General features: G+C 37.6%; 4 protein-coding genes across 5 annotated transcripts in view; 2 read left to right on the top strand and 2 right to left on the bottom strand.

The window, feature by feature from the left end:
- Positions 1 to 3,183: 3,183 nt before the first annotated feature.
- On the top strand, positions 3,184 to 12,169 carry LOC105266284 (paired box pox-neuro protein). The gene is made up of 5 exons (XM_011304297.1): positions 3,184 to 3,224; positions 5,948 to 6,168; positions 9,970 to 10,216; positions 11,300 to 11,474; positions 11,578 to 12,169. The coding sequence occupies exons 1-5, from the start codon at positions 3,212 to 3,214 to the stop codon at positions 12,089 to 12,091; spliced, it is 1,170 nt and encodes a 389-aa protein (XP_011302599.1). The 5' UTR covers positions 3,184 to 3,211; the 3' UTR covers positions 12,092 to 12,169.
- A 1,920-nt stretch (positions 12,170 to 14,089) lies between these two features.
- On the bottom strand, positions 14,090 to 17,827 carry Tmhs (Tetraspan membrane protein in hair cell stereocilia). Its single transcript, XM_011304298.1, has 6 exons — positions 17,278 to 17,827; positions 16,790 to 17,020; positions 16,496 to 16,690; positions 15,167 to 15,254; positions 14,900 to 15,054; positions 14,090 to 14,711 (listed from the first exon to the last, which is right to left on the bottom strand). Exons 2-6 carry the CDS (start codon positions 17,004 to 17,006, stop codon positions 14,485 to 14,487), a joined length of 882 nt encoding a protein of 293 aa, XP_011302600.1. The 5' UTR covers positions 17,007 to 17,020; positions 17,278 to 17,827; the 3' UTR covers positions 14,090 to 14,484.
- Positions 17,828 to 18,483: 656 nt separating this feature from the next.
- On the top strand, positions 18,484 to 19,202 carry Dad1 (dolichyl-diphosphooligosaccharide--protein glycosyltransferase subunit). Its single transcript, XM_011304299.1, has 2 exons — positions 18,484 to 18,816; positions 18,967 to 19,202. Exons 1-2 carry the CDS (start codon positions 18,612 to 18,614, stop codon positions 19,095 to 19,097), a joined length of 336 nt encoding a protein of 111 aa, XP_011302601.1. The 5' UTR covers positions 18,484 to 18,611; the 3' UTR covers positions 19,098 to 19,202.
- A 208-nt stretch (positions 19,203 to 19,410) lies between these two features.
- The window catches only part of LOC105266287 (E3 ubiquitin-protein ligase AMFR), an 18,531-nt gene continuing 14,087 nt past the window's right edge, over positions 19,411 to 23,854 (bottom strand). For both annotated transcript variants that reach the window (XM_011304300.1, XM_011304301.1), the window contains exons 5-7: positions 22,936 to 23,246; positions 22,318 to 22,714; positions 19,411 to 22,226 (exon numbers count right to left, since the gene is read on the bottom strand). In XM_011304300.1, coding sequence (XP_011302602.1) covers positions 21,807 to 22,226; positions 22,318 to 22,714; positions 22,936 to 23,246 — 1,128 coding nt within the window. In that variant the 3' untranslated portion in view covers positions 19,411 to 21,806. The remainder of the gene's footprint in view (positions 22,227 to 22,317; positions 22,715 to 22,935; positions 23,247 to 23,854) is intronic.

Genomic DNA, 23,854 nt, shown 5'->3' on the forward strand with positions numbered 1-23,854 from the left:
AAAGCATTTTTAAAGAAAGCACTGGGGACTATCGAACGTAATGTGTTCGAGATCCGTGCGAGATGTCGTGCGAGCGCTGGACTTAATATATTCAGATTTTTATAGCCGGTGGCGTATCGGAGATACCGTCTGTATACCCACCCCCCTCCTCTCATTTTTTTTTTTAACTACCAATAGTCTTTCTCTTTCTTCCTCATTTAACTTCTTTAACCTCAGTTTTCTCAGCGAATGTGCATGTAGTTTACACTGAAAGCTCGAGACCAATGCGACTGGGGTGTGTTGTGCCTAATGAATAAACAAAAACTTGATTGTGCTGTGAGTTTACACGTTAAAGCGTGACCTTAACGCCAATTTATCTACCGACCCCCTTTTTTTCATATCTACCATTCCATTTTTCTTTTTTTAGTCGTTCAACAATTAGCATTTGCTTACGGCTTCATGACGCAATGATTTATCTTTTTATTTTTCATTGAAATATCGAATGTTCATTTTTAAGAATGGGTGAAGGGACTTAAATATAAATTAAAAATCAATTACCAGGATTTGAGGGCAGAGGAATTATTGCAGAGAAATGTTTCAGCAATTATGAAATTGTTTATGTACTTTAATATTCTTTGAAAAATTCTGTTCTGACGAAAATGTTAAAAAAAATTGTCAAAGCATTTAAATCCTCTCAAAAAACCTCGAAAAAACGATAAAAAATAAACGATCAATTAAAATGTAGATAAATTTCACCTTCTTGCAATCAGCTGTTAAATGCGTACATTCGTAGTCCTTAATACTAATTACAGGAAACAAGTTAAACGTCGAGTGTCGCATTTTAATTAAATAATAATAATTTTTCCCCCGTTACCCATAAAGATTGAAGAAATAGCAAATGTATAAAAGCCGTTTGGAATTTATTTTCCCAGTAATTTTCAACGCGACGAAAACCACATCGTGGCAGAAAGATTTCGATTTAATTATCGTTTAACTTCTTGACCAAGGAGATCACAAGAATGTAGAGTACGCCGGTTTGTTGGGTCTTTATGTAGCTACCGTGGGTTTGTTACACATGTGGTCTTGTACATACGGGTGTAATTCGCGTGTACGAGTGATAGGCTACAATGAAAAAAGGGTGGATGGGGGGGAGGGGGGGGAGGGAATTGGAGGAGAGGAAGAGGACACGTGTTCGAAAGAGTAACATCGGTAAAAACACGTGGAACGCGAGAAATGCTGTGCAAACGCGCCCTGCCACCGCCGACCATTTGATTTATAATAATCGCTCAATCCTCATTACTGGAATATTTCATTGTGGTTGTAGCAGGGGGGGAGGGGGGGAGGGTGGTAAGGGAAAGGGGTGGGTAAGACGATTTTGTTCACAACGGGCAAGTTTAAAGAATCCCCAGGAAACATACTATTTTTCAAGGAAAATACTCGTTGCTCGTTAATAAGTAAAGTCACATCGCGACACCTCGCAAACCGGCAAAAACGGATACATATATATTTTTTTTTTAATTGTCGACTAGGTTCCGAGGGATTTTTGTTGTCAGTTCTTGTGTAAACTCGAATTATTCCCCTGCACTAGGTTTTATCGTCTTGAATTTTTTATTTATTTTTTTTCTCGTGAGCGGCTTTTTTATTGGTCGTTCATTTGCCTCGATGTATACGACAGTTTTACATTTAAATTCATTTAGGGATTTGTTTTAGTTCTATCGGGGTGATAAAGCTGAGAGTAATCGTGGATTTTTTTTACGACTTTTGATGTCCACTTGAAAAAAATCTGAAGCGATGAGTACTTGAATAAATGTGATAATAAATATTATAAATAATTCATATTAAAGAACAATGAAGAGATGAACGAGTAGTAATTGTGATAATTTACAAAATCCTAGACAAAATCGGTAATTAATTACGAGGGGGGTATGTAACGGTGTGATTACACATAAAAGTAGTTTTAATACCAGTGCAGCTCAGGGGTGTAGTCGTCAGGATTGAGGGACGATGGGTCAACCCTTCTTTTTCTCCCTTCTCCCATATTCTCAAGCTCTCCGAGGCAACTTAAGTATAACGGTGTAACGTGGGTGTATCGTTTCCTCGTGATCGCTTAAGTATAGCCACTATGGTCTCAACTCCTCGCATGTTATATACGTGAAAGAAAAAAAAAAAAAAGGTATATAACGACGCGACCATGCGCGCCCAGGCGTGGAGGGTAGCTTCGGTAATCGTGCATTAATTTGCATCACAAAGTACACGCCACCCGCACCACCACCGATACGCACGCATTCCACGTACTTTTCCGCTTTTTTTGAGGATTTTTTTTTTTTTTTGCACCCTCCACCACCCCTCTCCCGAGGCCAATGGGGATGCCATTCGGAGGGATGTCAATCTGTCTCCTCTGATCTCAGGGGTTGGCGTGATCCAGGGGTTGCCGATTTTTTCTCAACGCGGGATGAAATCAATTCGATCAGAAAAATCGATCTTTCTGGGATATTTTTCTCGAAGGGGTGGGAATGAAGGGAGTAACAAATTTCGTCGTCCAGTGATTACTCACGCAATCGATCGGCATTTTTTCTCTCAGTCAATCATGACGAATCGTCACGGGGTTTATTACTAAATGCAGCTATTCCCACCGGCACGCGAATTTCGTATAAATTCACCAGTGATTTTCATAAATAAGATTTACCACTTTGATGTGGGTCAGGGTGTTAGGGGAAAATATATAACAAGGTAATTCGGTAATGGTAATTCAGGGGAGAATTGGTGGATAATAATTGGTATGATATGAGAATGATATTCAGTCGTATTTTCAGAATCGAATTTCGTCGAGTGATTTTAAAAAATTGAGAAATTCGACATAAAAATAAACGGTAAAATGCGATTACCACTGGGCAATGGTAGTCACGGTTCTGAATTTATTGTGTGTGTTGTAATACTTTGACCACGGGTTTTCGCTTATCTCGTTGCATATTTAAGGGTTGCCATGTCAAGCATCAAGCGCGCGCCCTTTGAATACATTTAAATTCATTATCTCACGTGAATATGCGGAGGGCTACCCTTCTAGGTATACTTACCTCGCTTCGAGTGGTAATCACTGACCCGAGTAAAAAAAAAACATGAAAAAAAAAAAGACCGGCGATCAAGTTCAATGTAGTCAGTAGTTAATTTCAAAAATAATCATGTCTCGATGCATCATTTATTTTTCAGATAATCGGAGAATCTCGGCGTAAGGATGCCACATACAGGTGAGATATATTTTATTTCTGCAATATCGCCAATTAATCTATCTCATTGATGAGAGAAAAAAAAACACTTGTTTCTCTCAAATTAAATCTTCCGAAATCACAGGCTAATGATCAGAAAAATATTCGGAGTTATCCACCCTATAATTAAACACCAATCAATAATGAGAGTTCTCTGGCTCCATAATCATCAAAATACATCAACCCATTTTTTAAATTCACATTGATGCTCGTGGTATTCTCGCCAGAAAGGAAATCATTAAATTGCGAAGAGAGGAAATGCAAGTTCCTGAGACCACACGTACCGTCGAAATACGTTTATAATACCCGTAATATTTATGATGAATGCAAGAAATTTATATTTTTACCGTGTAAGTAGTATGCGGGATGTTGAATAAAAAAATAAATAATCATGCTATTTTATATTTGGGATTAAAATCGAGTAATTAAGGAAAATAGGGGGAGGAAAAATAGAAGATGTTGAAAATTGAATGTTTAATTTAGTAGCGATGTTAGATGCACGGCAGGTGGGTGGGTTTAAGACTGCATTTGAGACTCCTAAATGGCAAGTGCGATAGCAATCAGTTGGCCTTCGCATTAGTTGGCTAATTCTAAAGCCAAGCATGATTATCCGCACTGTGCGTATCCGTTAGGTATCCTTATAGTCCATCACCGTCAGTTTATAGTTTAATGATGATCAACCCCTCAGGTCATTAGAGGCTTTCTGATGAGCTAACATCAAGTCCTTTCAAGTGCAATCTTCAAATTCGTTCGGGAAATTAGGAGGAAAAAGATCGATGCAGCATGAGAAACACCAGGAAGACGTTTTTTGAGTTTTTATGTTGATGGCATTGGGGAATATTATCTGATTGTCGTTGGAAGCACTGATCTTTCTTCGGATTGTTCAAATGTCATTTCCGTGATAATAATCCGTCGTCAGAATAATCGGAGGAAATATTTCGGACTCGAGTGGAATTCTTTCACATTTTTTTATGATTCAATGAAATTTTAATTTCTTGTAATTAAATCGTTTAATCAATTGAAAAATTCAGGGTGAACATTTTATTGAAGCAAAAATACAGGGAGATATTCGGGTTAATTGGGGAGTGTTGAGTGTTGAATTCTCATTGAATTAAAACTCACTCCTTACGTACACAAATTTGCGATAAATACATATCGCATTTTCTCAGATAATCCAGATTATTCTGCCACTCAAACGAACCGTCGCACCCAATCCAGTAATTGACTTAATGACGTAATTAACCAGTGGGTAATAATTAGCGATGATTCTGTATTCGTTCTTAACCACCACCACCGTTTCATCATTTTTCATTCGGTGTGCACACTGACGATTTGTACGTGAAGACGCGTGCAATGTCTCGATATCCAGAAGCCGCCTCTGTTCTTTTTACGTACTGCATTTACTTTTTATTTCTTTTCATTTCATTCGGGTGGAGTTTTACTGCCGTCGCCACACCGATTCGCTGGATTGAGTCGCGGCGGCTGTCACTGCGAGCTTTCAGGTCTTTTATTTATTTTTATCATATTTTTTAAATAAAAAAAAATATATCTCTCCGTTGAGAAGAAATCGTTTTAGATTACCGTAGGTAATTCTTATGCCATTTTAATTCTTATGCCGCTTGTCAAATGGCGGCCATTACGCATTGTGAAAGCTCATTCACATCAGATTATGCCTACGTTATTCACTCAATACTAATTAACTCGCAAAATCATACGGATGAGAGTGGGACATTTATAGATGCTGAATGATTACGTTATTAAGAAATCTGAGTTGCTACTGGGATACCCTGATCCATTTGAATAACTCATGTACACATTTCTCACGGGGTTGGTTATGAGTTAATGGAAATCTCTCATTCCTAATGTAACATCTCATTTTACGTTTTCACGTTATTTCATTTCCGTATTTATTAAAACATATTGTACTGTGGTGTCGGTTTGAATAACGAGATTATAAAATCAAGTGGCTGAACGAGTGACTGTCGTTATTCAAGAATTCATTTATTTCTCTGTGTGAAATTATTATTTTAAATCATTAGAGAATTCGTTGTACAACTCAAGACTCATAAAACATTCTCACCCACTCTCAAATTAATAATATCAATTAATATTTAAACATTTGTCGTCGGGGTTGAGGAGCCGATAAATTTTTTATGAATCATTCCGTTGAAACACCTGATTTATCTCTTGGCAATTCGATGCTAATTGCATTGCTCACTTATTGGAGTCATCGCAGCAGGTGAATGCTCACCACCTACCCCTCAAGCTGGTCCTTTTGTCGATGGAAAAATCACCTCATAAAGATGATCCCTCAAAAACAAAATACCAAATACAACTTGCACCGGGATGCAGTTTCGCAGGAAGCAATTTTGGTCTAGGGTTTCTGCCTGGATTACAAGTCCTGTCCAATGTTCGGCTCTGGAATAATTACATGCCTCTACCACTGTCCACGGGAGACACGCGATCACTCCTTTCGGGATCACTTATTTTTCCCTCCCTACTCTCAGTGGTTCTAGATCTTAGAAGCCGAATGTCATTAGAAATGAAACCACCTGCCCTATCGTTAATGTCTCTTCAAGATTGGTCATGATGATTTTTTTCCACTGGCCATTTCCATCGAACACCTTCAGCTACTCGTTGTCACATTACGTTAAATTTTCCCTGTGCGATAATTATCTAATTAATTGACATTTGATGATTTTTAGGTCAAGCTGGTGTGAACCAATTGGGTGGGGTATTTGTGAATGGACGACCATTACCAGACTGCGTTAGACAGAGAATTGTCCAGTTGGCTCTCGTTGGTGTTCGACCCTGTGACATATCACGCCAATTACTCGTCTCTCATGGATGTGTCTCCAAGATCTTGACGAGATTTTATGAGACTGGTAGCATAAGACCTGGAAGCATCGGCGGAAGTAAAACCAAGGTGAGATAAAAATGACTAACGAATGCAGAACAATTCTCTGGTACATGCAACCGGGTAACTGAGTAACGATATGTCTTGGGTGCATGTATTCCCTTGGGGGGGCTTCTGCCAACTGTACCTGGTGTATGTGGGGTAGAATAATGAACTCCAGGGGTAAAAAATTCAATGGGAAAAAGGTGGGATACTACCGCTGAAGAAACGGGTGGACATGGGCTGATGTGATTTTAAGTATGGCTCTCGGTTGTGTTTGAACGTGCTCGCAATTATCCAAACACCTTGCTCCAGGCATTTGCATAATTTCATGGCATTCGTGAGGATATTCACCACCTTCGCTCGTGCGAAGAATCTCAAAGTTTATTTCTTGAATTAATCGAGATTTTCAGACTCCGCACTCCGAATTTCCTCGTCAACAAATCCCACTGATTTCTGATAATTGATTAATTATTTCTTCCACCCATTGCCTCATTCTCTCATTAAACTCATTGATTGGTAATTATTACAGTAAAAATCCGGTGGTGAAAAAATTCTGTTTTTATCCCATTGAAAATGGAATTTTCCTGTGGAAAATTATCTATAACATTTGAAAATTATAAGACACGGTATTATAGTTTTGATATAATTAATGGAAAAATAGGAATTGGAGATATAGTGGTAATATAGTGGAAAGCCTATGGGAAGTCGTGAATGTTGTCCGAGAGGCGCTGGTTCTCGGGGATGAGGGATTCGCGATGTGCGTGATACGGTCCGGCCTCTCACACCGACCGGCATCTTTCTTTCATATACGTCATACCCTCAACCCAAATGGCTTGCAATATCGCCGACACAGTGACGTTAATGATAATATAATTATACGCCACGCGTATAACTATGTCTTTTTGCACTGGTTCTCCCCAACTGAAAGAGCAAAATAAAAAAAAATGCCCGAGGATGCGTCAGGTCGATCGCCCCCCCTTTTAATATTTCCCCTAATGAATTTATTTTAATCGTAACCAGTTCCTTGAACCCACTCATGTAATCAAGAAAATAAATTTTCTTTTTGCGGTGATTTTAGCGTCACCATTGGTCACGGTTATATGTGATTGATTTCCATCATAAAAAATCGAATGAACTCACGAGGAGTTCAGGAATAAATGAATGTTAAATATATTTAGTACCCTCGATATATGTCGACGGGTGAATGTTCGTTTTTTAAAATGCAAAAATCAATGTTTACGAATTACTGGTGAAACTGAAGGGAACGAGAAGGCGAATGTTTATGGATATGAACAAGCGCCTCGTAAAGAATAATTTATGATCTCATGCTTTTTCGTAACAATATTAATTGTTCGACTGTGGATACAAGCGAAACATTATGGCACTTTCATGCCAACAGTACTTTCGTTATTCAAACATTCGTTCGAACCGATTTCACTATCTGATAAGGCAGTTTACTTTTGCCGCTGTGAAGGTAGCATCCTCAAATATTGTCCGATAATTCATTGTAACATTAATTGCGGAATTATCGCGTGATCTACACGTGTTACATCTACGGTATTTCTTTGGTATTTTTTTTAATACTTTATTTTTACTTGATCTTTGTGGCGTTGGTAATGCATATGGGGATTCACATGGCGAATTACTCGGTACGCGGTACTCGTGAAATGAGCAAAAAGCACGACACATTGATCATTTCACTGGTAAAAATACAGTCGTTGGTGTATCGATCAGTGGGTGGAACTAGAGACTCAGCTTATTATTTTCTCACTGCATAAACTATTTTGTCATGTAAAATACTACGGGAAATCAATCGAGGGGACAAGGGGGCAAAAAATTCTCGAATTGTCAATGCGAGCACGAAGGTGTAATCAAGGGATTATCACATAATTATGATCTGGAGGAATGTCGGTTAAAATATCGGTTATGGTAAATGAAAACGGTTTTCTCTCTTCTAACTTTGAGAGAGGATTTTATATAGGTCATGTCCGATTAATATTGAATGATGCACCTGATTGATGTGACGTCCGGTGATTTTTTATCTCATTCTCACGATTATTACTGAATAAGTGGGACAATGTGGGACATTTTCATCATCAAGGATAATTTTTTCAGATTGCAAATTCGTTAAAAAAAAATATATGGTGGAGAAAAAATAACGAGAGGTCCGGAAATGAGAGACAAATTTTTTGAACAGTCAGTAATGACAAGCGCTATATCGTGGTGAGGGGTTGGAGGATAATTAGTGAGTTTAGTGAACCTGTTGGTAACCGTTTGGGGTTTATCCAACATTTATCCATACCAGATGTCAGCGCAATGTTGAGTGTCCAGGGTAATTTCCCTAGGACTGGGTATATAATCTAATGTTGTATGTCGGGTGCGTGTCCGGTTTGTCCCCCGATTGGATCGGTGAAGGATGTGGTTCACAGACGACGGGGCATTAGGACATCCATGTTTAACGTATATACCACAAACAGTTAAAGGGTGTGAGGGTACCTGAGGGGGAGGGAGATAGGGGGCTCGACAACGGGGGTAATTGTCGCCACGACGGAAGTGTCAGATTAGAATCTGAGATGCTCTCTGGGGTCGCACGCGATGTCAAACCCTCTCTGGAACCCCCGTGACACTAAATATTTTATATTAATGTGTGAACAGCATAAGGATGACCAAGTGGAGTACAAGGGCTGTATGATGGCGGTTTTTTTTTATCAAGCTGTTGGTTGTTTTCGTTAACCCTTCACCTTTCCACGATTTCCATTTATTTCATCGGTTTTTTTCCATCTCGAATGATCATTCGATCAGATTAAATCGAATGATTGAAAATGTTGAAGTGTTTTTCATGCAGGAAGAGACTTGGTGGATCAGTCTTTATTGGAATTATTGGAATTTAATTTATCTATCTGTTTACCTCTTTGCAATAAATCTTTTGGTGATCTGGATCGATGGATTTGCTCTCGAAAAATCCTGCCACTTCTTGGGCCAAATGATCTCGATCTTCGAGTTCCCCCAAAAAAATCAAAACTAAAATCACTGATGGGGTGTGTGCGTATACCATTTCCATTCCATTAGCATAAAATTATTCGGTCCGAGGTATTGGGGTTGAGCCACTTATTCATTAGCAATTCAAATGATATTTCGATACCGAGATTTGAGAACCTCTGAAGTGGGTAAAAAAAAAATGAAGAGTAGTCAATCCCAGGGTCTTGATGTCTGGGTCATAAGGTGTGAGTCGCAGATGACGGGAATTACCCAAAAATAATCCCCTTGGAGGTGGTATGTGTGGATATTTCTCAAGCCACCCTGGTGTCCACCAGGTTTATCTGATCAATTTTTCACCTGTGAACGGCATGTGTATTTTTGTCGTGCGATGAGATCGCTAATTATAGCGCTAATTCGGTGAGGGGCGCCGAAAGAGGACGAAGTGCTTGAGAAAAAATAAAAAAAAAACAGCTCCATAAGAACGGAAGGAAGTCGAAGAAAAGCTCTGGGGACCGTTTCAACCGGAAACAACCCGAAAATTAACACCAGGGCATTTCAACGACTCCGTCTTGATCTTTACCGATAATTACTTTTTTTTTTCTATCACCCTTCACACTTCACAGGCCCCTGCACTCTTGGAAAAAATGGAAATTTCATGCTCAGATTATTTAACAAGCCGATGATTATTTGAATCATCTTCCACGAGACACCAAAAATTTTCCCGGAAAAATACAAAAAATATAAAAAAATTGTAGCGGGAAAATATTTCGATATACCCACGACAAACACTTCATGTTCCCTTCATTTTTTTCGTTCATTTAGACTAACAACCGGGGATTACCGTTGCAGCAAGTGGCAACGCCGACGGTGGTGAAGAAGATCCTGAGGATGAAACAGGAGCAACCGACAATGTTCGCCTGGGAAATAAGAGAGCAATTGGCTAGACAGGGTGCATGTGATCCACAGAGTCTACCTTCTGTATCGTCGGTCAATAGAATACTGAGAGGTGGTGGATTGCATTCAGATCATCCAGGAATTGATGCTGGATCATCCAGCGGATATCAGCCCCACGTGCCATCAAGTCCGGAGACCAGAGGTAATTTTTCATTACAATTACAATTTTTTATCCATTACCGCATCGTTACCGCAAGCGCTAAAATAAAATATTAATATTATATTAGATTTGTGGATCTGCGGCACCTGTAATTTTTCAAATATTCCCATCATCTCGATTTACTCAACTCATTATTAAATGTTTAATTAATAATTAATGGAAAATATTGCACATGTGATAAGTTTGTTTGTAAACCTTGAAATTCATATATGGAACACTCGTGTAATTATTTACACGAATGTAATATTTACCTCGTGCATCGATTCACCGCACATTCGCGGAATTACCAGATATCGCGTGATGTTAAAAAAAAAAATCTTGTTTCCCCTTTCGGGGTTAAAATTGGTTGAGATACAACCTCACGCATATAAACACATCTGAATAACATATGGCTGGAGTAATGTTCATTAGTCCCCGGGATGAGAAGATTTTTCGACCGCAAGATAATTCTCAGCACGAAAGCCGGGAACTCATAATTTTTGTTTACAATCGAAAGGCAAATTTAACACCGCCCTTCATTCATTTTTATCACACGTATTTGCAACGCTCTTGTGTATGGGCCTTCTCCGAAGATTTTTTTTTATTGCATCAAGGGCGAATTGTTGGGAGTGATTGGAAGCCCTGGAGAATTGAGATACTCACGAAAATCGTGATTGATCTCCTTTCGCTTATCGACCTTTGCGCGATAATTCCTCGACTTCTGCTTTCGAAAGGGTATTTTTGAAAATTGGTATAATGATCCCTCAAGGATGGCATAAAATAATTTTATGCTTTCAATTTTCGTCGACCGGAGCGGATTCAAATTAAACTGACTCTTTAAAAAATTCAGAATAATCAAGGATTTTAATAATTTTTCAATCCGGTACCTATTATTATTCTATTATTGTTCTCAATTTCTTAAACACCGATTATTCTTCAATTTGAGTGACGAAGAGAGACGAAGATGTCAAGCGAATCCTATGGAAATATTTCTAGTGATGATAAGGAATTATCGTCAGACAAATGAATATGACAAATGATAACGCGATGGAATTAACTCACCCACCGACAATGTGTCATTTTCAGAAGCCCTGATGAGAACGGATTATCAATTATTTTACCCCAGCTCCCTGGGTCCCCTTCACATCTCAACGAGTGGATCAACTGGAAATCCAAATGCACCAACGTGGAATCCTGGATTTTACTCATCCCTTTATCAAGCAACAACACTGCATCTGCATCACGGAATGCAGACATTCACGTGAGTATCCTAATAAATGTCCACTTTATACCCCATCATTCCCTTAATACACGCCTCAACAATTTCATCGGTAGATCCATTAACTGTAATATTTACTGTGCAGTACCCTAGAGCAAGATAGATTGACGGAGCAGCAGACTGGACAGAGTCAGGTTGAACTTAAATCAAGTTCAAGCTCAATGACCGGAAGTGATGACTCCCTCGATAAAAGTGATCTAGATGATAACGCTGATTCCCAGGAAAATTACAAATCTTTTCAAAATTCACCGATAATTCTAGAGTTGGGTCAGAAAATAGGAAGCGATCGGAGCGCATTCGTTCGCCATGGAACGCCCAATTCGTCAAATAATTTTGAAATATCCCGGACTAGTCCCTCGTCGCCAACTGGAGATGACCTCGTACCCCAGAGTGCGAGAACTAGTAATGAAAATTCAAATGATATCAGTACAGAACAGCTGTCCTCCAACAACAGACCTCAACCCCAGAAAAAACGAAATCCTTACTCCATAGAAGAATTATTAAAAAAAGACGAACGTGGAGTTAATTGTAAACGACCGAGAGTAATTGCTACAGGTATCGTCCAGCCATGTGGCATAATTGTTGGCAAAGATGGTTAGAATGCAGTAGAAAAATAAAAAATGATAAAAAAATGTAAATGAAAAGTAGTTTAATTATTGAAATAACGTAGATGAAATTGCCATTGAATGAAATAAATTTGAGAGGGATTCGGCAATTGGAAATAAATCACCGAAAAATTATTGTACATATTGGAATATACAGTAGATAATCAATCGCGGGAGGTCCTGTATTCAGAAATATAAATATCAAGAGATGAATGATTTAAAAAATAATTTCAACGCGTAACGGATATTTGGAGGACGTTAAACATTTTCGTATGACAAGTGTCATAAAGTCATAAAGGCAGTGATCATACACTGTGTCTTACGATTCATCGAATACACGTGTGAATGAGTTAAGCTACAACGACAGAGGGTACGAGAATATTTATTTGCCAGGATAAAAAAATATTGGCGAGATAAGACGGGGTGAGGGAATCTGGTTTTTACAGCGTTGTAAACATTTTTATCTCTCTCAGTGATGATCACCAGCCAATTAATGCACCATAAAGTGTAAACACTTGTGGTTTAATATCGTGCGCGCCATAATCCCACGTGAGATGCACATTAGTGCACTACAGCTCAACATATTCCATTTGACGAATAAAGAATACAACAGCATTGAAATGAGGATGAATTTAGGTGGCAATTAAACACTGTATTTATTCTAGATATTAAAAGAATAACGCTAATTTAATTAAAATGATAATGGTACTGGGCCTTTGATAGCCGTAACGCTGTTCAATGAAAATAATGATAAAATGAATTTTCACGGTGTCATAGAACCGTAGGTGATGCTTGAGGGTATAATAACTTGGACAACTTTTACGATGGTTTTTAGTATCATGGTCATAAGAATATTTATATCTCTCTTGCTCATGCAGCGGTTCACGGTTATTTTAAGAATTGTGAGGAAGAATTGCGAAAAAAAAAAAGTATTATACATGTGTAAGAAAACATCAAAGGCGCAGAATTGACCGTTAGGTTAAGAATTTAATTGATAATAATCGTTCTGCCGACAGATTAAGGATATCGTTGGTTGCAGATGCGATCTTCCCTCTGTTTAAAATTTCAACAGCCGCGGGTTTTTCAGTCGTTTCTATTTCAATCAGTCGATTTTTTTTCAATTATCGACTCTTGATCATTGATTAATTTATATTGACAGCAGCGATCGCTTTACTGACAATGTGAATGCCGGAAAAAATCGAGGACCTCTTTAATTCTTCTGTGATTAAACGTTGAAGAAGATCGAACGAAAATTTAGAGATCAATTCGGTGGAATTTTAATTTAATGAAAGTTTTATGAGGGGATAAGAGAATAATTGAGGAGTCAGTCCATTTTTTAAAATTCTATTTTAATTGGTAGATCGCATCTGGAATGTCAAGCCAATCGGAGTTTTAGGACAGGATCCCAGAAGATGTGAGGAGTTACCAGATGTCTCCCGCCATTTTATCGACCGCCTTTATAAGAATTAAAATGGCGGAAAATATCGTAACTCAATTAAATTGTATTACGATTGATTTTCAGCGCTAAAATTATCTAGGGATCTAGTTTTAATTGAGAAGATACTCAAGTTATAGTTTTCGTAGGTAATTCGTGGTGCATTATAAATTTCATTGTATAATATATTAAAGTAGGGATTGCAGAGAATTAAAAAAATATTGTAATTCAGATTATCATGTATCATAAATATTAAAAACTAGTCAAAATGATTTTCTAGATTTATTGAGCACCCACAACATTTTTTTGGCTGGCGAATGAAGAGGAATCATAAATTTCATGATTGTTATGGATCTAGTCTCACTTATTTCAGAAGAGAAGAGCTTCTTACGCAATGAAGAAGTGAAGACACTGGTAAAATTTTCCCAAGAGTCACCTGTCAGTCCATTCCAGAGATAATCCACTATCATTAAATCATACTATTCAAATAACAGCCTTCTTGCCTCATTTCTCTCCTCCATTTTCACACAGCTCCAAGTAAAAGAGTCGAAGCTTTCTTGAAAATTAACGGTTTATTATATTTTCTCTCACATCTCCATTATAGACATTGAAATTCTTGAAAATCACATGCATAAAGTCACTCAAAACGCCATCATGTAAAATACAAAAAAAACATTTAATATAAACGATTAAAATTAACGACATGATTCCATCCGCATTCGAGACAAATAAGGGAATGTAAAAAAATATTTAACAATCACTCGTTCGGGCTCATTCATTCACTTCGACTGGTTGAGTATTAACCGATAATGAAAGATGGAGAATATTATTTATTTGTCAGATACGAAACGGGTACTATCCTCCACCCTGTCTTACGAGGCTACTCTTCGATTCTCAATAGGTAACATGAATGGTTATTACGGAAAAAAATCACTCGTAATCAATGAAAATATTATAGTTGAAAGTTACGCTGCGAGTGGAGTGTATTCGTTGACAGTGTGTGAACTGGATGTGATCCTGCAGTGTATAAGCTGTGATGTGAATGGGATTTTGCTCGGGAAAGTTCACTGTAGCGATCTTGGTCAGGTGGTGCTACCAGGAGAACTGGTCTCAAGGACAATGACTTTCTCGATCCAGCGACACTCTGCGCTTCATTGACGTATCCTGGATTTACTTCACCTGTCAGGAGGAAATATTATTCTATTTTTATGAATTTCGATGAACGGTTTCTCCCATTCAATTTTAAAGCTGGAGTACTTTCTAGTCAATGAACCATCAAGACGATGCGGACAATGATTTCCACTTTGAAGTGAATCTTTTGGAGTGAGAGATCATGATTGTGATTAACTTTAAAAATAATTCATTACCCTTGTACAAGGATCCGTTGTTGAAGGGCTCAGGTTGAAGCCTGACATGTCTAGATGCCAATATGAAAGCAAGTGCTGCAAGGGTGACGGCATCAAGAGCTGCAATAGCAGCCAGAGGTATAGCCCACCTGATGGCGCAAGCCCCTGGATTGTACCTGCAATTAATTAATCAAATCCACCGCGAGTTGTTCATTAAAAAAATTCACGGGGTAATCAACTGAGATGAAATTTGCACAAAACTGGAATTGCATTAAAATAGCTTCCTACCGGGATGCCGAGGCACCGCAGACAGCTCTGACGATCGTTGAATCCCAACCGAGAGGATACACACCGACTCCAACTCCCATGCAAACGGCTGAAATTCAAATGAGAAATAAAATGTACGAAAAGATTAACGAAAAAAAAAAAGAAATGAATTGCACAATTTTATGATCATCAGGAAGTGCGCAAATGGCATTAAAAAAAAATCTCATCCATAAACCATCGATGTAATTGCAGTCATGGGAGCAGTCTAGTACAGTTTCACACGATTGCAAAAGAATGTAAAAATAAATAATGTTTTTCCCAGCTGGCATTTAGGTGCATCGATGGCAAGAGGAAAAAAAAAATGGAAAGGAGGCGAGGTCGAACAGTGAAAGGGAACCAGGAAAATAAATCCCATCGGCATCTCTCTGTCCTCATGGTTAACTGTAGTTTGTCTGTACAATACTGTAATCCAACTGAACACGTATGTGACCTGAGACATGTATGTGAGAGCGGATAACGGACATCAAATGGATTTTCTTTTTTTTTTTAAAGTGTGCGGTGGCGTGGCACGCGGAAAACTTTGACCGCGATCCTCTTCGCAATTCCAATAATTTTTTTCTTCCTCACGAATTATCGAAATCGAGCATTTGTTAACCCATCCAACATGATAATAAGAAGTGAATGGATTTTATGTTCGAATAAGATTCGCTTTCACTGTTTTCAATGGTCCTCGACGATCAGGATATCCTCCGTGAATAATTTATAAAAGAACGAGTCGATCTCGCGAATTTTTCCGCGCTATCATACGTTCTTCGAAAGTTCTTCAATAAATTCATGGAATACACTGATAAAATAATTCATAGCCGATTTTTATATAAATAAATTAGCAGTTGATACACGACGGATGCAGAATCCTGCGGTAATTAAAAAAAAAAAATTCAAATGGCGGACAAATCAAATTTACATCGACCAGGAAATGCAACGAGTGCATAATTTCAGTTACGCCTGGCTAGAGTAAATGTAAGAATCATTTTTTCGGTCTAATGGATGCACTTATGCGGCACATCCACTCCACGCCAAGCGAAAGGAAAACCAACAATACATAATAACAACAATAAAACCGATGATGAACAGCCGTGATAAATTCCGGAATTGCATCACTAATTTCCCATCAGATTAACACGGATATTTATATTTTTCCATTTTCGCATTTTGCGAAGTAATCGCGCGGGGATAATGAGAGGAATTGAGACGACGATTTTCTAGTATTTAAATCCCTGGTGAGACTATCGAAGGCAAGAAATTCCGATTGATTCGGATTAATTGATTGATCTGTCTAAAATATCTCACCGGACAGGACTTGCATCCATCCACAAATGTAAAATACAGTTGTGCTTTGGCAGAAGAAGAATAAAAGCATGGCAAAAATTGAAAGAAGTGCAACTATGACAGAAACACCGACGAGAATGGTGCTAGCTCTGAATGGCACATTTGAAATTGTTGACAGATCGTCGAGTCTTCCAATGCACTCTTCTCCCAGTTCTCCTGTAAGTTAAATATTTAATTATTCAATTGACACAATCAATACATTAATTAATTTATTAATTAGACACATCAATCAGGACAGAGAAAACACGATATTACCATTAGCTCCATAACTGCAGCGTGACCACAATCCAAATCTCCCCGGATTCTCGTGCTCCAGATCTCCAATCCACTCTGGCGTGACAAAAGCAACAACACCGATAATCGCATAACATATCGTAAATATTCCCCACAGTACACCAATTGCCTTTGAATTGCGAATGTAATTCGTTGCGTACATGTGCGATGATTCTACATATTCGATTTTAGAACCCATTGTGATTTATAATCCTGCAATGATAAAAATTTTATTGCTATTTATTGAAAATAATTATCTAGATCGAGTGTCATGGGAGATTACACCCAAGCGACAATGAATTTTTACTCTTCACACTCCGCTGACTGGATAATTTATTTAATCCATTTTATCGCGATTCCATATTAATTCTCCACGGCCATTTACACCTCCAATTATTATTTAACAATTGATGCAATTACAATGGCATCTTTAATAATCGCACTGACAGCTGAGTAACAGAAATAATTACCTGCGTTTCGAATTCTGTGCGGACGGTTTTTTACGTGGATTTTTTATAAATTATTGATGATCAGGGTGAATCAAAATTTCCTCGATGTGCCTCCATTATCCATTGAAAAAAAAAAAACAAGTATTGAAGTCACTGGAGTAATAATCCCCGAATTTGAATATCGAGTGGGAAATGCGATGATTTCACTGATTTAATTATCAAAGTCAATCACTCTTGATTAACACGTTAGAATCGATTGGAGAAACTGGAGAAAATTGAAAGAAGTGAACAATATGTTGTTAACAGTGGAGTATTCTGTCAATGTTGATCAGAATAATAATGCACGTGTCCGTTGGACTGAAATGATGCACCACAGGGAAATGCAGAGGCGAATTGTCAGGTCGTATTACCAGTCTTATTTCGTTCCCCGGAATTGTATATCTAAAATAATACACTGTGTCTTATAAAGAGGACAAACACTTGAGAAACTACAGCACGATTTTATTCAAAATGGCTGAAGCCAGGTGAGAGACAGGAGATTGCTGGCAGACCAGGTAAGAAACCCAAGAAAACGGTGAAAAGGTGGGGGCCCACCTGAATGGGGCCTTCCAGGGGTCCCTCAGAGTTCATTTTCCGTGGTGGGGATAAAACCTGATAAATTATTTCTCTCGAGGTGGGAGTTGGCAGTACGCGGGCAAACCTTCGCTTTTTTTTTTCATTAATATGGATTTGCCATTTAGTTTTACAAGGGGATTCTATTATTTTACGACGAGAAAAAGAATAATTATTCAAGTATTTATTTCCCTGCCGAGATTATCTCGGGGATATTATACTGGGATTTTAAAAATGATAATTTCACGTGGTACAGTAAAAAATCGAAACTCTCGGTTGAATAAGAAATTGCGCTTTCTTTTCTCCATATTTTTTCCAACAGTCGTTCCAGTGTTTTATTATGAATTTCCATTAATTCGAGTAATGGTCGTTATAAATTTTTCATGGATAATTAATAAAAAATATTGGGTTTTGACGGATGTCGATGCTCTGGCATATTTTGAAATATTTCCCGGTTACGGTAATATCTATTCGTAAAGTTATGGGAAATTAAATTTTGGATAAAATTGAGGTCGTACAGATGACGTTATCGTCGACGTCCACCTCCGTTGATATGTTAGGAATCTGTAATGTACTGTACGATATGGAGAGCCACTCTATTTAGTTTATTTTCTTCATGTACTCTGTGATTACACACATCACTAAACAGCTGGGCTATCGTGGGCTGTCCTTATAGGTGCCACGCGTCATTCCACTAATTTTCAACATTTTTACCGGAGCAAATTGTTTAAACGATTGCAAAAATGTCAGTTATTGCTGTGGTTCAAAAATTCTGGCAAGAGTATGGAAAAAATACGGCTAAGAAGCTGAAAATCATCGATGCGTACCTCCTCTACATCTTCCTCACCGGTGTTATACAGTTTGTCTATTGTTGCTTGGTTGGAACATTTCCCTTCAACAGTTTTCTCAGTGGATTCATATCCGCTGTCTCCTGTTTTGTTCTCGCAGGTAAATATATTTAATACTGCCTCCAATGTATCGAATTTCTATCGTAGTGAACACCAAGATTGAAGCAATATTTATGACACTCGTCAATTTAATCAGTGGTAGAAAAAAAATTGGGGAAATTGAAAATTAATTGATTATTGTTTGTTTCAGTTTGCTTGAGATTGCAAGTCAATCCGCAGAACAAGAATCACTTCTGTGGTATCAGTCCTGAACGCGGATTTGCCGATTTCATTTTTGCACATATTATTCTACACTTAGTTGTGATGAATTTCATCGGTTAATGAGGCACGATGTAAGATAAACATGCTCTATCAATTCTCTCAACTCATTTTTGATATTTAAATAAAGTTATTTGCCCAGAGAATTTACATTACTAAAAGTTTCAATTTATTTGAGTGCAAAAAATTTATTTGTTCGTAAATTAATGAACATTATGCAGCCTTTATTTACCCCCACGTATCCCCCAAGAAAAGAGAATGTAGGGAGATAGATAGGAAGGAAACCACAAAGAATGGAGGCTATCTCAATTTTTTTTATATTTACAATGATATCCCCAGGGCAGAATTCACCCCAAATAAGAAATACAATCGCAAATAAATGTTAACATTATCCTTTGACTGCTGTTTTATTTATTAAATTCACAGTGAACAGAGCACTTCCTCACTCTTTATTTTAACCAGTCATTTGCGTTTTACATGTTTTATATGTTGGCTCATTAAACTCATAGAACAAATCGTTAAAAACTGAACGAATTAAAGAAAAAAAATATATTAAACTTTTCAACGCGAAAATAATTTTAAAAAATGGGAAAAATTGGAGGGAAAACTGCTGAACTATCTCCAGGAGAATAAACGTATCTGTAAGTATGACACACGCTATAGTGACCGTGAAAAATGCTAAGATAAACACACGCCTCATTGTCATACACAACATAATGTTCACACAATTTTTAATCTTATACCCTTGTGGTCACTTTATAATCCTAAGAAATAAATATTTTCAACTAATACTACAATTAAAATTACTCGAAATGTTTGTCACTGAACAAAAAAAAAAGAGTAATCTACTTTGATATCAATTTCGTCGAGTTTGTGCTAGTTATTGACCAACTTGATGGGAAAAAAAAGGAGAGGCAGAAATTGAATGGCTGAGCACATTTTGCATTAAACCGATAACTACATTTTTCACTGCACATTCGTGATAATGCAGTTCAAAGTAATTACTCCAAGTCAGTCATCCAAAATAACAAATGTAATCGCGAGTCGATAACTAGCACAGATCACCCAACGTTCTTAGTATAATTCAAATATTAGTTCACTCATTTCTTTCCTTCAATAATTCACGAGTACTCATACCTCTCACAATGATAATGTCTCGATACAAGTTCACTCGTTATTGAAAAATAATTACCATCAAAGACAAAATTATATTCAACACTCGCATAGCAGATGAGTCCCCTTGTTTGTTTTTAGTTTCTCATCCCTTCTTTTTATTTTTTTTTAAACAGTTTAATTTAATGTGCATTGACGTGTATGCAAACTTGGATTATATCACATGAAGCAATCTAGGAAAAAGCTGAAAGCCCCAGCAGACGTTAAAAATGTCGCACGTGGCATTTTGAGCTTTCGCATTTTTCACTAAAATCAATATCAAACCATTAGATTGGGTAATACTTAGTTCTTTCATTTATAAGAAATTCCAGTTTTCTATATCATCCGTGAACATCGCCCATTTTTTATAAAATCCACAAGTGGATGTTGCAAACTCATTTTTATTTTCGCCTAAACACTGTCAAAATTTTTTCAACCGGACTTAAAGTACAGTCGCCTGTATACATACCCTAATTCTTCCTCAAAATTCCAGTGAAAGATTTAAAGAAAAATTACCTGTTAGCAGTATTCTCAGCTGTTTTGAAGACTAGCGAAAAATTTACTTGGCAAATGAATAATTAACGCGTAAATATAGATAGTAAGATCAAGATAAATATAAGATATAGTATTTCAAGTGAATGATAGAGATGATTACAATTAAAAACACCGACTTTTATCTACCAACACTCCTATCGTGTAAGGACATTCCCCTCTTCAGATGTAAGAGGTTCATTCATTGGATCTTGGCACATGATAATGGAACGGTTTTATTATGTATGAAAACTATTTGAACTAAGTGTAATCTAGCACAAAAAAAAACATTTTTTTTCGTGCAATTATGCAAATTGCCAGTCGGTGTTATTGTCAAATCGGACATAGGAATTTAATTTTATGATCTGAGCTTTTGAGAAGCGTATCAAACATTTGAAATCATTGAATTTCTAATTTGATTGTTAATCCAGTGTCTCTCCACGGGATTGGATTCCCTCGTTTGGACATATATGGATTTAAAATCTTTACTTATGCTGAACAACTCATTCTTATTCACTTTTTTTTTCTCGTTAAAAAGAAAATCGTATATTCTAGCAGTCCGTGTGGACTTCGCACTGGTTTTAAACATTTCAAATTTGCTTTTAAGTATAACATTGCGCAAAAACACAGCCGCCTTTGCCTTCATCCTTATCGACGAATAATATTCTGACTTTACCGTGAATCTGTTCATGATCTCATCGTCGATACACCAGTGACATGATTCTCATGACTTCGGTCAGTAAAATTTGATGACCACTAGTGTGAACATTTGAATTCAGATATGCTCGATGACTCAACGACACGCACGTCAGATTAATCTTTACAGATCCACTTCTCTTCGATTTCTCTCTAGTCCTGATAATGATGTAATTGAGAAAGGGGACCAAAACAAAAAAAAATAAACAAACATCACTCGTCAAAGAAAAACAACATGCAGCTCTGAATAATCTCACTCATTCAACTAATTTTATCTTCTTCAAAATACCTGCAGAGACCATTCAGTCGACGAAAAAGTTGTTAAGCTTATGTTCAAAATAGTCAGTGATTTTTTTATGTTTAGCTTGAGTAAAATATTTGCCCAGAGGGTCTTTAAGACCTCAAATCGTGAGCGTTTGATGTTTTTCTCTCAATCTCAGATTTTCTCTGTTTCTCAACGTACTTTCGTCGCGCTGTCATTAGCATGTGCTCCTTACGACGCTGTAGAATACGTTCACGTTCCGTCGAACATTTTGAGAAACGACCACCAATCGGTGATGATTCATCACTGTTGTCAGCAACTGGTATGTCAATTTTTGGATCCCAAGGTTTTTGAGGCAATGAAGTGGGCAATATGTGATTTGTCACCTGTGGAGTTGATGTGACTTGTTCAGTTTCCAATTCACCCAAAACATGATGAGGTAACAACAAGCGTCCGTCTAAAATATTCTCTACAGTCAATTCAACGGATCTCGTCACTCTCAAATCTTCCAGTACCACATTCCTCGGATAGTGTGGGAACAACTGTTGTACCTAAACAAAGACCATCAATTTCGTAAAAATAAAAATATCAGTCTTCCTCGTGGCTTAAAAATAAGTTGCATAAAAATCAACCAAAACTCACGTGTCTTGCCATAGCATCCAATTGAGAATTGCTATGTGCCAGAGTTAATATATCACCCCGCAGCCTATTATGTGTAACTTCCACTGAAAAACTCGGTAACCAAGAGACATATCTCGATCCATCGAAATGAAAGAAATGATTATCATTTCTGCCAACAGACGTCTGTGACTCTGGCAACTCTGGTCTTAACTCAGTTGCATTGTCACGACGATTGGCTTGCATGCTTAAAACTAGTCTGCAAGTTGGGCATGAGGTATCCTGCTCGAGCCATGATTGCAAACAAGAATTATGAAACAAATGGCTACAGGGTAATTTTCTTGCTGATTCCATTTTTTCCCAGCATATTGCACAGTTGTCTGAGTTCTCAGCCAACTCTTCGGGCTCTGCCATTGGGTAACTGCAAATTAAAAATGCGAAAATCCTTTTTTTTTTTCAACACCACTTCATTATTTCTGTGTGAAAATGTCAAAAACAACTTGTCAAATTGATATTCATTCTACAATCTAATTGAATTTGACTATAAACTAAGTGAATGTAATCCAAAGTCACAGCCTTGGAAATGCCCAAGTGAACGGTAATTCCATCTCAATAAACTTCTAACAATTAATTTACACTCACTTTTGTTCCATGTGACTCAATACCGCTAGATAATTCCTGTGTTTCGTAATTCTCCGCTGAATTTCGTGGAACAGGTACCTCAATTGCATGCATATCACCAGAGATGCCATACTCAGTAGAATATTACTCCAGAGTAGCATGTGTATATGATGAAGAAAGTCAACAGCAAGTACCGTCAATTCGCACAGTAATTCGGTATAATAGGCAAGAGGTCCCCTTTTTTCTGATGAACGAGGCGATGATCTCGTGTCATAAAGGTGTATGGCATATCTCAGAATCACATGAATTGTTCTAACTGCCAGCAATATGCACTGGAACAATTATAATTTCATTAAAGTGAAAATTCCACATAAACCCGTATGACTCTCTCGAGATTTAATATACCGGAGAATGAGACTGACGCCAAGGTGCTGTATTACGTCATTAATCTGGCATACAATTATATTCTTTAATCAAGCACCTACGTAAATCCGCGAATTGTGAAATCAGCTAATGATAACTTTCTAGAGTCGTGTCGGAGGTAGTGAGTATTAAATTCAATCAGCAATGGAGTAAGAAAAGTTTGTACGTGGGGGGGTGTTTGTGGATGAGAGAGAGAGGAGTCATGATACTGAGTATGAGACATCGGCTATTGACCCAGACCTTCCTCGGGAGCGGAGCTAACTGTTCCTCAAAGGCCATTCGCCCAGTTTTGCAAGGTAAATCCCCAATCGGGGGATTTTCAATTATGACTGTCTCCGGTCTTTATTCATTCCATTTGATGAATGACAGTTGTCAATAAATTTAGCTATGTGAAGTTGGCATCGAAGTTTGAAAAATCTAACTTTTTTTTGTTGGTTTGGATTGTACTCATTGAGTACTTGAATGTACCCTGTGCACTTTTTTTTGTACCCTCTTACTTTAGCCCTGAAGCAGGGGG

Source organism: Fopius arisanus, unplaced genomic scaffold, assembly GCF_000806365.1.
Source record: "Fopius arisanus strain USDA-PBARC FA_bdor unplaced genomic scaffold, ASM80636v1 scaffold00037, whole genome shotgun sequence".
NCBI lineage: Eukaryota > Metazoa > Arthropoda > Insecta > Hymenoptera > Braconidae > Fopius > Fopius arisanus.

What these genes read in the sequence shown, in the direction of transcription:
- LOC105266284 (XM_011304297.1), top strand. An exon ending in TCGGCGGAAGTAAAACCAAG is followed by an intron (nt 6,169 to 9,969) that starts GTGAGATAAAAA and finishes TTACCGTTGCAG; the next exon opens with CAAGTGGCAACGCCGACGGT. An exon ending in ATCAAGTCCGGAGACCAGAG is followed by an intron (nt 10,217 to 11,299) that starts GTAATTTTTCAT and finishes TGTCATTTTCAG; the next exon opens with AAGCCCTGATGAGAACGGAT.
- Dad1 (XM_011304299.1), top strand. Translation starts at nt 18,612, where the DNA reads ATGTCAGTTATTGCTGTGGTTCAAAAATTCTGGCAAGAGTATGGAAAA. An exon ending in CTCCTGTTTTGTTCTCGCAG is followed by an intron (nt 18,817 to 18,966) that starts GTAAATATATTT and finishes TGTTTGTTTCAG; the next exon opens with TTTGCTTGAGATTGCAAGTC.
- Tmhs (XM_011304298.1), bottom strand. Translation starts at nt 17,006, where the DNA reads ATGGGTTCTAAAATCGAATATGTAGAATCATCGCACATGTACGCAACG. An exon ending in ATGGATGCAAGTCCTGTCCG is followed by an intron (nt 15,255 to 16,495) that starts GTGAGATATTTT and finishes TTTGAATTTCAG; the next exon opens with CCGTTTGCATGGGAGTTGGA. An exon ending in TGCGGTGCCTCGGCATCCCG is followed by an intron (nt 15,055 to 15,166) that starts GTAGGAAGCTAT and finishes AATTAATTGCAG; the next exon opens with GTACAATCCAGGGGCTTGCG.